This window comes from Lolium rigidum, chromosome 2 (genome assembly GCF_022539505.1).
Source record: "Lolium rigidum isolate FL_2022 chromosome 2, APGP_CSIRO_Lrig_0.1, whole genome shotgun sequence".
NCBI classification, from domain to species: Eukaryota; Viridiplantae; Streptophyta; class Magnoliopsida; order Poales; family Poaceae; genus Lolium; species Lolium rigidum.
This window is the reverse complement of record NC_061509.1, coordinates 287279633-287293813: the sequence shown is the minus strand read 5'-3', so window position 1 is coordinate 287293813 and position 14181 is coordinate 287279633. Positions and strand designations below refer to the sequence as shown.

Below are 14181 nucleotides of genomic sequence, written 5' to 3'. Positions count from 1 at the left end.
TGCGTTCCCGCGCGCCGCCGCTTCACCCCGCTCGTCGACGAGACCGTCGTTCCTACCTCCGCGGGGGTCGCGGGGGTGGTCGGGGTCACCGGGGTGGTTGGTGGAGCAGCGGAAGCTCCGGGCGACCACGGGAGAGGGTGGCGGCGCCTGCGAGGTAGCAACGGCGGCCGGCTGGGTCGATTCGAGACTCATCGCGGAGAAATCGGAGGGTGGCGGCGCAAAGGAGGGTAAGGGCACACCCATCAGCGGCGGCGGTGGTTGGGAGGAGCTGAAAGTTCTCTCGCGCGCAAAGTAGGGTTTGTGTTCGGTCTACGTTTGGTTCGCTCCGCCGGCCCCTACAAATACAGGCCGACGGAGCGAACCAAACGCTGCCCGAAAAAATATTTTCAGTTTTGCCTCGTTTATGGTCACTGATCGTTGATCGGCACCCTTTTTCAGCCCGAACCCGTAAACTGACGGTTATTTTTCGGTTTGCCCTTTTACGGGTTCTGCTGAAGATGCTCTTACAATCAGACCATCAATGTGTCTATCTGCCCAACTTAGCGAAACAACCATCTTGTTCTCCAACAGCTACTTCGGCTACTACAATACATACAGCCCAAGCAGGGCAGAGCTAGGCCTAAACATCAGCAATACTAGCTACCTACACTACACACCATACCATACAGTTGGGCGAACAGCCGAACATAGTATACACAGGTTGTAGAGAGACATGGATACAGGGGCGGCAGCCTCTGGTCATATGCAAGCCCCGAGCGAGTAGTGAAAAATAAGGATAAGAAGTATGCAAACATACTATCCTTGGTCTAGTAGCATTATTAGAGATCATATCCTCGATATTGTCCATTGATTCGGATACATTCTTCATGCAATTTGAACTGCTATGGAAAAAACACATAAGTAGCTGAATACTAGTATTTAGGTGGATGTGAAAATAAGGAATAACTAAACTACATCCAAGCACTTGGAGCATGCACAAATGTTACTCTCAGAATACAAGAAAACTGCATCCAAGAGATCAGAACTAGATCGACATTTAATCCACAAATGATATCATGTTTGCTGCCCCAGAAAATGCCCGCTGCAGAACAAAATTCAGGTCTAGGCATGTTTTCAAGTTGTTTGAAAATAATCCTGTACAAGGCATTAGTTTTTTTACTTCATCCTCCACTTCATGCCAAAAAAATAACTTTCAGCTCAAACAAACAGCTGCATCTAGAAAACCACAAATGCTGCTCTAATTGACCTTATGACACACGAATAAATATATGCTTGTGAGAAGTGTGCAATAGCATGAGTTCGATATAGCATCTTCCCATTCTGCATCTTATTTAACAGCATAACTGAATTCAACTTCCAAGCAAATGTTCACGCATTATTCTGATTCCTCATCATGCATGTTTACAAGAGCTAATCACCTCAGTAGCAGCGATAGAAAAATATCATGAACACAACAGCGTTGGCGACAGATCAAACAAACCAAAATAACTTCAGCAATTTGAGCCCCCGATGGTACAAACATAAACCCAAAACACAAACAAGTCGACCTACATCCGCGCAACCAGCAGCAAAAATTGGGTAAGATGTTTGAGAAAAGCAATCACAGAGGAGAAGGCCCCTATCAAAATTCTTTCCCCCTAAACCCAGGTTCACAACTTGCCTTCCATAAAACATCTGCATAGTTCTTGATATCGACTAGAAAAGATTTTTCTTTAATGACACGAAGGCACAAAGCAACAGAGAAACAACTAGCCAGGGAACATGCACATGTCAACATAGACATTGCACCTGAAACTACAGACGATATAATTCCATATTTTCCCATATTTATGATTCACCATACATGAAACGACATAATATAGCAAAAGCAAGACAAGCAGACTACCATCTACCTAGAGGATCCCGTCCCATATATGCATAAGAGCATCTCCACTCGTCCCCCCGACGAGGCCCCCGAGCGACGTTTTTTCCATCCGGACGGCGAAATTCGGCCCAGTCGCGCCCCCGGTTCCTCGTTTTCGTCCGGATTTGGCCCTTAATCCATCCGGCGAGCCCACGCCACCCCCGGCCCCCCGGGGCGCGCTCGGGGACTCCGGACGAAAGATTTTGGCGCGAAACGGCGTGTGGACCCGTGTAGTCGGCGACTGGAAAACCAAATCCTGTCGATTTTCCCTCCAATTTGCTTGCATATCCCCATTCCCTCCAATTTGCTTGCATATCCCCATTCTCTCCTGCCGAAATCCCCCAATCTCCTCGTCTTCCAGCTCCAGTTCCTGGCGGCGTCTTCTCGTCCACCACCACTCTCCTCCTCGTCTTCTCGTCCACCACAATGCCGCCGAAGGCGCCGACGAGGAAGATGCGGGCGAAGAAGACGAAGCCGCCGGGCATGTCGAACACCGAGTGGGCGGCGGACGAGCAACGGCGCGACGTGGAAACAAGCGCCAGGGCGGAGAGGGTGAAAAGAGCCGCCGCCAAGAGGTCGGCGGAGGCGGCCCAGGAGGAACAAGCGAGGCTGATCAGCATGGCCTATAGCGGCGGTATGTTCCCCGGCCAATGGCCGACGCAAACAAGTTCCCCGTCTTCCTTCTCGTCTTCGCTGTACTCGCCGTCGCCGACTGCCGTGTTCCAAGAGGGCGCCTACGTCCAACCGTCCAAGCCCACACCGTCGCCGCCCGAGGTTGACGTCGGCGGCGGCGGCCTGTTCGAGGGCACCTCGCCGGCCCTGCGACGAGGGCCGCTCACGTTCGGTGCGATGGCGGCGCCGAACGAAGAGGAGATCCACGAGATGATCACCTCCGGCACCACCGCCGCCGCTGCGAGCCCGGGGTTCTTCATGACCGCCGCCGCTGCGTGCCCGGGGTTCTTCACGCAAGAGGAGACGAGGGCGACGGCAGCTGTGGCGGCGCGCAACGAGCATCGGGAGGATGTTGCCGACGGAAGCCAAGCCGTCGAAGAAGAAGGCGAGGAAGAAGAAGAGCCAACTCAATCCGCCGCCAACCTGTCGAAGGGGAAGAAGAAGAGGAAGAAGGACTCGCCGCCTGCCGAACCGCGTATCAAATTGACGCCGAAGGAAGAGGAGTGCCTCGCCGAAGCTTGGATGACCGTGTCCACGAACGGCATAATCGGGGCCAATCAGTCGTTCGACACATATTGGCTTCGAGTGAAGCAGGCGTACGAGGAGCGCAAACTCGTCGATCCCTACTTCAACAAGACGAACATCAACGTGTTCCGGGGAGACAAGGCAATGGCCACCCATTGGGGGCTCATGCAGACGGCGTGCAGCAAATGGCACGGCATACAGGAGGAGTGCGAGAAACGGCCGATCAGCGGCCACGACTTGGAGCAAAAGGTATGCTCCGTCGACCCTGCATCACCGAGGTACATCGTCGTTAGCTGACCCGTATCGCCGTGTTCTTTTTTCCCCAGCTGCGCCGAGCTTTGGACATGTACACGGACGACACCGGCCTGCAGTTTAAGTTCCTCAACGTCTACGCCCGCCTCGAGAACTGCGAGAAGTGGAAGGAAGTCCGCACGACCCTCTCGAAGAGCAAGACCGAGCAGTACAACCCCGACGCTCCGGCGGCAAGCGCGGCGGAAGGGCGCCCGAACTCGGCCAGAAGAAGCTCAAAGAGCTCAAAAGACGGGCAATCCCGCCGACGGGATGCAGGCGTCGATCGACAAGTGCTGGGCCGACTTGAGGACGCACGCCGACGGGAGGAACGACAAGTTCGACGGCAGGTGGCGGGAGATGCTCGCCAACCAAGGCGTCCGGATCGCCCTGCTGAAGACGACGGCGGCGGCGAAGAAGAGGAACACAGACTTGGCGTTCCTCATGGGCGGCGGCGACATGGAACTGATGGACGAGGAGACGAGGAATTGGTACCAGGGCCACCGCAACGACATCCTCCGAGCCACTCCGGCCAGTCCTTCGTCGTCTCCGCCGGCTCCTGCCTCGTCTGCCTCACCATCTACCTCGTCGACTGCGGCTGCTTCGACGTCCACTGCCGCTGGTTCATCATCCGCCGCCGCAGCCTCTTCGGCCACGACGTGTGAGGAAACTGGTCCGTCGGACGAAGCCGTGCCGGCCGGGACTGCCGACGAGCCTGTTTCCGTGTAATTTCCCTCCGATCGCCGATCTGTGGCTGATCCTTTTGCTCCTTTTGCCGATCATCTGGCCGTACTTGTAGCGCGGGACGGCGGTTTGTTTGAATTTAAACTCTATCCGCCGAACTCCGGGTGGACGACTGGAAATACGGTACTCCCCACGCCTTAATTTCGTCCAATCCGGAGGTAGTTTCGTCCGGATTTGGGCGTGGGGAGCCCAAACGAGTGGGGATGCTCTAATAGTGTTACTTGCAGCAGTTGCAGCCACATTACATCCTCTAGTGCTTCCTCTTCTTGTCCTTCTTCTGATTGGACACAAGCTTGGCAACCAGCTCGTTCAAAACAGAGGGATACGTCGAAATCATATGACCCCAGCCATCAGACGCCATTACATTATCCAAAAAATTTGGGAGATTGGACTTCAATAAATTTGAAGCACGCCTCCTTCAATCTTTGGCAGTGGTGCTGCTCAGCTAGAGCAAGAGCGGACGCAACCGAGGTCACACCTATGTGCTCAGACAACTGCTTTTCACATATGAACTTGAGCTGTTGGATATCATATCTGTCTGCCGCTACAAACAAGTCTTGCAGCCATCGCACTGACGTTACATGCTCTGTTGCTTCCTCTTCTTGTCCTTCTTCCTCAACTTTTGGCATTTCAACTTCTACAGCTTCCTCGTCTTCTCCTTCGACAGCTTGTGTTTTAAACTCTTCCATCTCAGGAAATGAGTCCGAGTAGATGAAGCTAAGCAAAGCCTCAAACACTTTTGCTTCCATGTCTTTGATCTGTATGGCACTGGACATAATACCCTCTGTCATGGGGCCAAAGAGCTGTGCCCTGAAAACTTTAGATCGGGCAGCAAGCACGCACCGGTGTGCAGAGAACGTCTGACCGCTGACCTCAAAAGTCACATCAGAACCCAGCTTATCTTGAAGTAGAATTTTAAAATGCTGGCCTATGTCAGACACAGTGTCACCGGCATCCTGGGTGTTGAGATCATTGCAAAACATGATGTCACACCGGATGGTCAAACAATCAGCCTTTAGATGAGCAGATCGTTCAAGCGCATCTCTCTTCATAAACTTCATGCAGCCCCACAAACGATTTTGGACGGAGAAGCTGCGTGTTTCAAGTGCACGAATATGCATTGGCTTTTGATACTCAAGTTGGTCAATGAAGCTAAACTGGAACTTCGCCCCCACAGACTCTTCCATTTCGTCATCGTCATCGTCAAGGCAAAGATCGAGAGAAATGAAGTCAGCAGAACTCGGTTCGTCACCGTTAGGATAGCAGCAGATGCGCCACCGATGACCTCCTACCATGAAAGTCCCAGACCAGATGCCCTTGCCATTGGGTATATCTTTTACGGCACGCGAATAGTCTTTTACCACAAGCAGGTGGTACCCGCTGTATGTGCCGGCGTCGACAGCCGGTGTGATGTGCGCCTCGCCGCCAGCCGGCATGATGTCCGGCTTGCCGTCGGTAACCATAGATATACCGGCAAACGACGACATGACGAAATCTGCAATTCGATCTAAATTCCAGTCACTAGTCACGTTCCAAGTTCAGAGCTGAGATGGTTGAGGTGAGGAGGTAAACCTGGTCACCTTCCGTTTCTTGAACCGGCGGCCGGACGGAGAGAAAGCTTCAGTCGCCGCGCCGCCCGCCGGCGTCGATTCTCCCCGGAAAATCAGAGTGCGCGGCGGCTGGTCGAGTTAGCTAGGGCTTTCCTGAAAGAATACTTGGGCTTTTTGAGGCCACAACCTGAAAGCCCATCGCCAACGGCGCTGCACTGATTGGGCAAAGCCTGATAGTTTGAGCGACGCCATCTTTTTTTTTTTTTTTTTGAGAACGACGCCATTTTTAATAGCAATTGAAATGGGAAAAAAATACTAACTCTGGATCTCTTCATTCATCAGGGGTGATTCGTGGCTCACTGGTGTAGCGGTCCAAGTACACTTGCGCGTCCAGAACGAGCCACGGATCGAAATTGGCCTGTTGTTTGGTAGGTCGGGCTGCATCGGCTAGGCCAAAAAGGACTTTATGTTTGTTTGCCTGCAGCCAAGCCCAAATCTCGATGGAGATGATATTAGACCTGTTTGGTACCATCCAGGTATGCCTAAGATTACCTCTTCTCTACGATGGGTAGTTTTACCATGCTCTCAACTTCCATCACATAGAAATCATAGTTCATGATAGTTGCAAACTTACGAAACATAGAAGTTCACGAAATTATCCCTAGCTACTACGAATGGTAGTTCATAACACGATTCTCTCTAGCTACTACGAATTGAAGTTTATCAAAACAGGATTGTTCAACATACGGGGATCGAAAAGAGGTTCGAGAAACAGGGGATCATGGAGGGGTTCTTCATCTTCTTCACTTCTTCTCCTTCACTTCTTCTTCACTTCTTCACTTTTTCTCAAATGGTGGTGTTGCCTCTGTCCCACATTGCGTCTGTCCACTCTTGCCTCTTAACCTTCCAGTCATCATTGTCGCATGCGTCCACGCCATGGCCGGTCTCTACTTCATCAAAGGTGATAACCTCTTCGAAGAACTCATCCTCGCCCCAACCTAGGATCCAGTTGTGAATAATGCAGCAAGCAAGGACCAGCTTTACCTGAGTATCAAACATGTGGAACGGTTTCTGGTCAAGGACCTTGAACCTGTTCTTCAATGCAGTAAAGGCCCTCTCAATGGTGACTCTAAGGCTTGAGTGACTGAGATTGAAAAACTCTCTCGCGTTCAGAGGTCAGTGCTTCGCAGAGAACTCATTGAGGTGGTACCTTGTTTTCCTGAAGGAAGGTAGAATTCCAGGTTGGCATGCATATCCAGCATCTCCAAGGTAGAACTTACCGTCAAGGATTTGCAACCCATCAAGCCTTGACAAGCTGTCGGTCAGGATGCTCGCATCATGAGCTGAACCCTCCCACCCAGCAAGCACGTAAGTGAACCTCATATCAAAATCCACAGCTGCTAGCACGTCCTGGCTGGTGTAGTGCTTCCTCCCGCGGAATGCTGCAGACATTGATCTCGGTACCTTTGCAGTGACATGAGTACCATCAATAGCCCCAATGCAATCATGTAAAAAAAATAGCACACAGTCATGTTTCTAACAGCACCACACATCTGATAGGTAGAAGGAACATGATTTTGTACCCACCCTGAAATAGAGGAACCACCTGTAGCTGTTATTGATCTTGGTTGGTGTGTTCATTGATGTTGGCTTGATCATTTCACCTCTCAGCTTCCCAATTGCGTACAACACCTGCTGGAAGTACCGAGAGATAGTCTCCGTGGATCGCTTGAATGTGTTATGGATGACTCTGAACCTCTGGTTATGACCGACGACATGAATAAACATTCTGACTCTTCGATAGAGGTGTGGATGCTATCAGTCAGCAGTCCTCTATCCCTGAACGTTTTCACAAGTGCATAGAAAGGGGCTCTTCTCATTCGTAGCATCTGGATAACCTCTACGTCGTTGCAGTTGTAGATGTTGTTGAGGTTGGTAATCCTTTCCTGATCCGTTGTAACATAGGTCCGTAAGTCACACGAGGATAAGCAACATGCCTAACTGCTCTCTTGTGCACCATCAGGATCCAGGCTTGTATGCAAATGATGAGTGCTGCGGCGTGATGCACAAGCTGGAGCTGGTCAGTCTACTCAAACAAGATCTATGCATTACGAACGGTCTTATCGAACCCAACTAGTTCTACCAACATGAATCTAACACTACAGTAGAGCAGAGGAGTTTCCCATTACCCCCGTCATGGTGGACGAAGGACACGGCCGAAAGCCGCCGCAGATGTGCACAGGCTCCCCCGCGGCTGGAGAAGAGGACCCTGGTCCGGCGCCGGAGACCGAAGGGAGATGCGCGCTGCCAGATCTGGATCATCATCGCCGCCGTCGGTGCGAAATTTGGGGGAAGGGAAAATTTGGGAGGGGGCTAATGGAGAGGGTAACCGAAGAGGAAGGTTACCCCTACCTTTGCCGCGCAACGCCGCTGGGATTTCGGCTTCTCCCGCCATGTCGAGGCGGAGCTCCCGAGTTGTCGATTTTTGTCTCGCCAGGCCTGGCTCTGAAGAAACTGTCAAACCGAGCGTTTCCTTCGGGCCTGTCCCAAGGGTGGTTTAAAACCCGTGCTATGCAAGAACGCAAGTGCGTCCAGGAACCAAACGGCCCGAAATTTGCTGGGGCGATGCGAGTCATGGGGCGTCCAGGCAACCAAACGCGTCCAAGCTGTTTGTTTGATCTCTGCTGTTCAGTGCGCGATTTGGTTCGTAACTAGTAAGCTAAACCCGCTCGCTCTTTTGTGTGAACATGTTTTGTCAAGCATACTTTGCATCTGTATTACGGCACTGGATTAGCATTTTTGTCTCATAGACTGGTAGTTACTTGAGTGATGCTATGACTGAAGAAGGAACCTTGGTACTTTGGTCGTGTGTTGGTAATACCAACTTATTTCCTTGCATTTTTTTGTCCAGAAGTTGACATTTTTGTGGACACAAACGAACTGAAGCTTTCCTGGACTGGAGCAGGTAAATCTGCTGGATGGTTCATGGACCTTTGCCTGGATAAAGATTTGTAACTTAATTAGATTGTTTCAGTGTGCCCACCCAATTGGGCAATTGCCAAATAGTACCATGATGTTAACCTTATGCTTTGAACAATTGCAACTTAATTAGTACTACCTCTGTCCAAAAAAAGATGTCTCAACTTTTTCAAAATTTGGATGTATCTATATACTAAATTGCGTCTAGATACATTTGAATTTTAACTAAGTTGAGACATCCTTTTATGGACGGAGGGAGTATATGATGGCACTTTGAACCAACCAGTAGGTCGTGATGCATGGATGTGACAGACAAGATAGTTTCCAGCACAGAATCCAAGTCGAGCCCCATACACTACTTACTTATAAGCTTACAATCAGACAATCAATGTCTCTAGCTGCTCAAGTTAGCAAAAGAACCATCTTGTTCTCCAACAGCTACTACTGCTACTACAATACATACAGCCCAAGCAGGGCAGAGCTAGGCCTAAAGATCAGCAATACTAGCTAGCTACACTACACTACACACCATACCATAGTATACACAGGTTGTAGAGAGACATGGATACAGGGGCGGCAGCCTCTGGTCATATGCAAGCCCCGAGCGAGTAGAAGTCACACCCCAGATCATCACCAAAGGCATTGTCGTCCTTCTCCTGCACATGCATAAGCAAAATTGTTGTCAGACAATCAGATTACTGTCAAAAAAAAAAATGTTGTCAGACAAGTTGCTTACAATCAGATTATGATAAACAAAAATGGATTTCTAGCTTCAAGAAACTGGTTTTGTTCCTTAAAATAAGATGGATGATACACTAAATAGAGAGACATAAGTTGCGTTACCACTTTGATCATGGAATTGAGAAGACCGTCAAAACTGCAGGTGCTAGAGCTGAGCTCGGTCTGCAGCCTCGGAATGCTTGATTCCGAGGCATTCCTTGCCATCGAAGTATCTCCTGAGAAGAGGAAATCAATCTTCGCTTGTGGAACAACCGGTGAAGCATTTGCACTTATCTGTCCAAACATTCTGGCACCGTGACCGATATTTATGCTGCAGTTGTTCGACCTCTGGCTCATGGAATGATGAGCATCAACATTGCTTGTGAGTTGAGAGGAACTCCATACAAGCTTTGGATCAAGTAGACTGTCTGCACTACTTTCATCCGCCTTCTGTCTAAAGCTGTTCCCACTTCCAAAGCTCCAGTACTTTTGCTCGGTATCTGGAGACAAATGTATCGTGCCACCAAAAGAGCTGGCTCCCACTTTGCTACCTCTTGCTACCGTGAGGTCATTTGTTGGACGGAAACTTGCTGAGAATGCGTCACCCAATCTTGTTGCACCATTATTGTTGAATGGACCATGCACTGGCAGCCTGCTCCCAGAAAATCCACATAAAGGAAGAGCACCCTGCTGGGATACACGAGACTCCAATGGATCAGAAGAAGCTCCAACGGCACCTTCGAGAAGTTCTAAACTTGCAGGCGGAGCTCGAATTGACGGCTGGATGGCTACTTTGGCTTGTGTGCACTCCACTTGATCTTGAGGCAGTAATGTACTGCTCGTGACACTTCGGAGCGTGCTAGGCATGCCTTTAACCAGGCTATTGCCACAAAGGATGGCGGACAGATCACCGTTGTCTTCATTCATCCACTTCTGTTGCAGTTGGGCCTGCCCAAGCGATGTGGCTAAACCTTGTGCCAGTTTCCCATGCTGGTTTCCTTGTAGGCTAAGATGGTACTTATTTGCATCACCAATGGAATTATTTGTTGTGGAACTGACACTGCCAGTATGAATTGATCTGCCCTGTATCACAACTGCTGCCTGATTGTTTCTAGGACTACTTAGCCCATGTGCACTGAAAGATGATAGAGCTGCAGGAGATGTGAATGCTTGATAACCCTGGAGCCCTTCAAATGCATCCATGCGCAGAAAGGGGTCTCTGCCTCCCAAAGCAGCAACGATGCCAGCTTGTTGTGATGCCACAGCACTTAACCGTCGGAGATAAAGCCTATATTTCTGCATGTACACAAGCAAACGGTTAGACTTATGAAGCAGGTTATTAGGAGTACTTAACTGTGTCTGCACATCTAGCCTTTAGTTTGTTTCGAAGTGAGATATAGAACCATTATAGAGCTAAATTCTAGTTCACCATACTCATGCTTGCTGAATCTTGTTAAAAGGTCTAGAGAAGTGCTACACAAAAAGGCCCTTTATCCAGCTCTTACCTGATTACTCATTTACTTGTTTCAGGACTTGTTCAAGAAACTTGCAGTTTTTACAGTGACAAAATACAAACTTGTTTTTTCGCACTCCAGCTTTAATATCGACATTAGAAGTATATTTGTTCCAGGTTAATCAGTGTGGTAGCGGTGTTTTCTTTCAGCACAACTTAAATAATGTTAATCGGTCAGCATAATATATGGTAGTATCCTGTACCATTTGCATAATGAACATTTGCAGGATATACAATGCCGCGAAAAAGACCAAAACTATCTATTGGGTATAACTTGTTTTATGCACTTCTACCTTTAATACCTAGCTGCTGGCTGCAGTACAGAGATTTACATTTGGCTGTATGGGACGGACAAGATACTGATCTTCTGATAACTACAAGAAAGTAAATGAAGTGCCTTGCCTGTAGGTGACTTGCAACATTTTCCCTAGTGAGTTTCTCAACATTCATGAGCTCAAGTATTCTTTTTGGCACAGCTTCTGCATAAACAGAAAATGATGGTGAGTACCATGAGTTACTGTACGCAAATAACGACACAAAAGATAATACTGATAAGTTCTTACTGTCAATTCCAAGATGGTTGACAGCAGCAACAAATTTTCTATGCAGTTCAACTGACCAAACAACTCTTGGCCTCTTTGGAGCTGAAGGGTCATCGTTGTCTTGACCATTGCTGTCCTCGTCTTCATCTTCCTCCTCACTATGGTATTCCTTCCTCTTCTTGCTGGGCCTCCCACTTTGGTCGGGCGACCCACATGTAACTTGGCCGTATGCATAGTCAGAATCTGCACTTAGTGGCTTATTGCACTCTTCGTAGGTATCAAGAGTAACACACTCACGGGTACTGAATTTCCTCCTGACAACATGCTGCCAGATATTCCTAAGCTCTTCAATCCGGACAGGTTTTAGGAGATAGTCACAGGCACCATGAGTTATCCCTTTCATGACAGTCTTTGTTTCTCCATTCACCGATAACACTGCATGGAAAATAGTTGGTTAGCATTAACGTTTTCCCCTTTTCCCCAATTAGAAAGCACAGAGCATATGATTATGTGTGCAGAATTGATACTATGTATCTAAAAGAATATTGATCTGACGATCTTTGTATATACTTTGCACAGGTGCCTCCTTGGTTGCTATTGCCAAGAACAGTAAGAATTATACAGCTCTGAGATAGATAAAATGTGGAACTTACTAATGACAGGGAGGTCCATTTCAAGCCCCACCAGCTCAAGAAGCTTAAAGCCGTCCATGTCTGGCATGTGGACATCACTGATAACTAGATCAAACATCTCCCTGTTCTCCCGCAGCATCCTGAGCGCGATAACAGCCTGGTTCGTCGTCGTCACTAGGAAAACAGTACAGGTTACTCTTCGAAGCAAATAACAGTAAAAAACAGAAATGATCTTGTACATTTTGCATGGCGAAATTGCATCCAAAACCCAAACTGATGCAGCATGCATTTGTTTATACTCCAGATAAACAGTGGAAACATAAATTCAGATCATACAATTGAATGGATGTATCCAGCTAGAGTACGCAATCTTTCACTACATGCAGCATTTATACTACATGGTAGTACATCAAATCTACTTGTGAGCTGTGACAACCACCAGCATCATCTTCACTGGCAGTCCTAGACACTGAGGAACAGGTGAAATTCTGAAACAGAGTAACTGAAATTGACTACTCCTGACGCAGTGGCTGGCTCCTACGCAGATAAAATCACAACCCGGAGCTGCAAGTAGTAAAAGATTTCTCACCATGATACTGGCAGCGGCGCAGGAGGGTCTCGAGCACCTTGAGGCACACGGGGTCGTCATCGACGGCGAGGACCCGCATGCCGACGGGGAACTGGTCCCTCCCCGCCCCCGCCACGCCGTTCCTCTCCTCCGTCCTCATGAGAAGACACAACCCTTCCCAATTCGGAGGAAGAGAACCAAGAACAGGCACCAGCGCCTCACAAGCGAGAAGCAAGAAACGAATTTTGCCTACAAGTTGCTAGTGGCACTGGCGCTAGTCCCCAACCAAGAGACCAAGAATCACCAATCGAGCCAATCGCAGAGGCTAGCGGCACCGACGAGGCGCTGCGACGTGGACGGGGGAGGTGGCTTGGACCCGAGGCCTCCCAATCCCCAGCAAGGAAGGAAAGAAAACCTACCACCACCCGACCCAACCTTAGCTGAAAAGAGAAAGAAAGAAAGAAGCAGCTGGTGGATTTGGACCTGGGGATGGACGGATGGGGCTTCAGGACCAAACCCACCACCACCACCCCACCATCATTATTGGAGCGGAGGTGTGAGAAAGCAAGAAGGGGGGCCGGGGAGTTGGACGGCAAAAGGAGCGGAGACGGCGACCGCTGGAGACGACCAGACAACCAACCAACCAATCCTGCACCTCCCTCGCCTCGATCACAGGCTCGAACAAGCTGATCTCTCTGCCGCGGAGATGGGGAGTTGTTCGGAGGGGGCAGGAAGAGCGGTTCTCGTGGTTGGGGAAGAGATGGGGAGGGATTGTCTGAGAGGGGGCATGGCCGCCCATGGCCATGGATATAGCTCGGGTCAAAACAGTGGTGGCGTCAGGCATGGATACAACAGAGGGTGGGGCCCACCAGCCTCCGAGCTGATAATTACAGGTGTGGACGTGATCCTCTGTAGCGCACAACAGTAGGCCTGCTGTGTTTTGAGATGCTTTGATGCTGTTCTTTTTTTTTTCCTTTTGCCAAGAAGTTTGATTTTGAGCATTTGATGGGTGTTCGGGAAATTTTATTTTAAGTTCTTTTTTTAGAATGCTAAGTTTGTTTCTTTGCATTGTCTAGGTTATTTGATAGGTTTCGATGTACTACTATGTACCAAGATTTGTTTTCCACAAAAAACTATATATGGCCATGGTCAGCCCCTTTGAAAATTTTCCATTAGGTCAAAATGTATCCTCATGTACATCGAAACTGTAGGAGATGGCTCAAGGCCGGCAGCCGATAGAGAAATAATCACATGCCAATAGACGAAAACAACAGACACGCAGACAAAAAGGAAGATAGCATAGCCAAGAACGATGACCGACAAGTAGATAATAAAGAGGAAGCGAAACAAAGGAGAGATTAGCACAAAACCGAAACAAAACCTTTTTCCATGGTAACTTCCACAACACAAGGGCACTCCACCACCATAGCCAACTACATATGACATGGGACGTGTCAACTCTAGAGAAACTCTGTTGAAGTTAACAACAAGACAAGAGAGGACCTCCCACCCTCATAAGGGGTGTGACGCTTCTATAGACACAAC

The 14181-nt window shown here is 49.1% G+C and overlaps 1 protein-coding gene and 1 pseudogene across 2 annotated transcripts; both read right to left on the bottom strand.

The window, feature by feature from the left end:
• Positions 1 to 681: 681 nt before the first annotated feature.
• Positions 682 to 13434, bottom strand: LOC124693615 (two-component response regulator ORR23-like). Of its 2 annotated transcripts, XM_047227093.1 has the most exons (7): positions 12658 to 13434; positions 12090 to 12242; positions 11458 to 11871; positions 11297 to 11373; positions 9505 to 10677; positions 9223 to 9317; positions 682 to 712 (listed from the first exon to the last, which is right to left on the bottom strand). In XM_047227093.1, the coding sequence occupies exons 1-6, from the start codon at positions 12794 to 12796 to the stop codon at positions 9249 to 9251; spliced, it is 2025 nt and encodes a 674-aa protein (XP_047083049.1). In that variant the 5' UTR covers positions 12797 to 13434; the 3' UTR covers positions 682 to 712; positions 9223 to 9248. The 2 variants fall into 2 exon arrangements, with proteins under 2 accessions (XP_047083049.1, XP_047083048.1); XM_047227092.1 differs by lacking the exon at positions 682 to 712 and having other exon boundaries at positions 9028 to 9317.
• LOC124691114 lies at positions 4350 to 5619 on the bottom strand (annotated as a pseudogene).
• Positions 13435 to 14181: the final 747 nt, after the last annotated feature.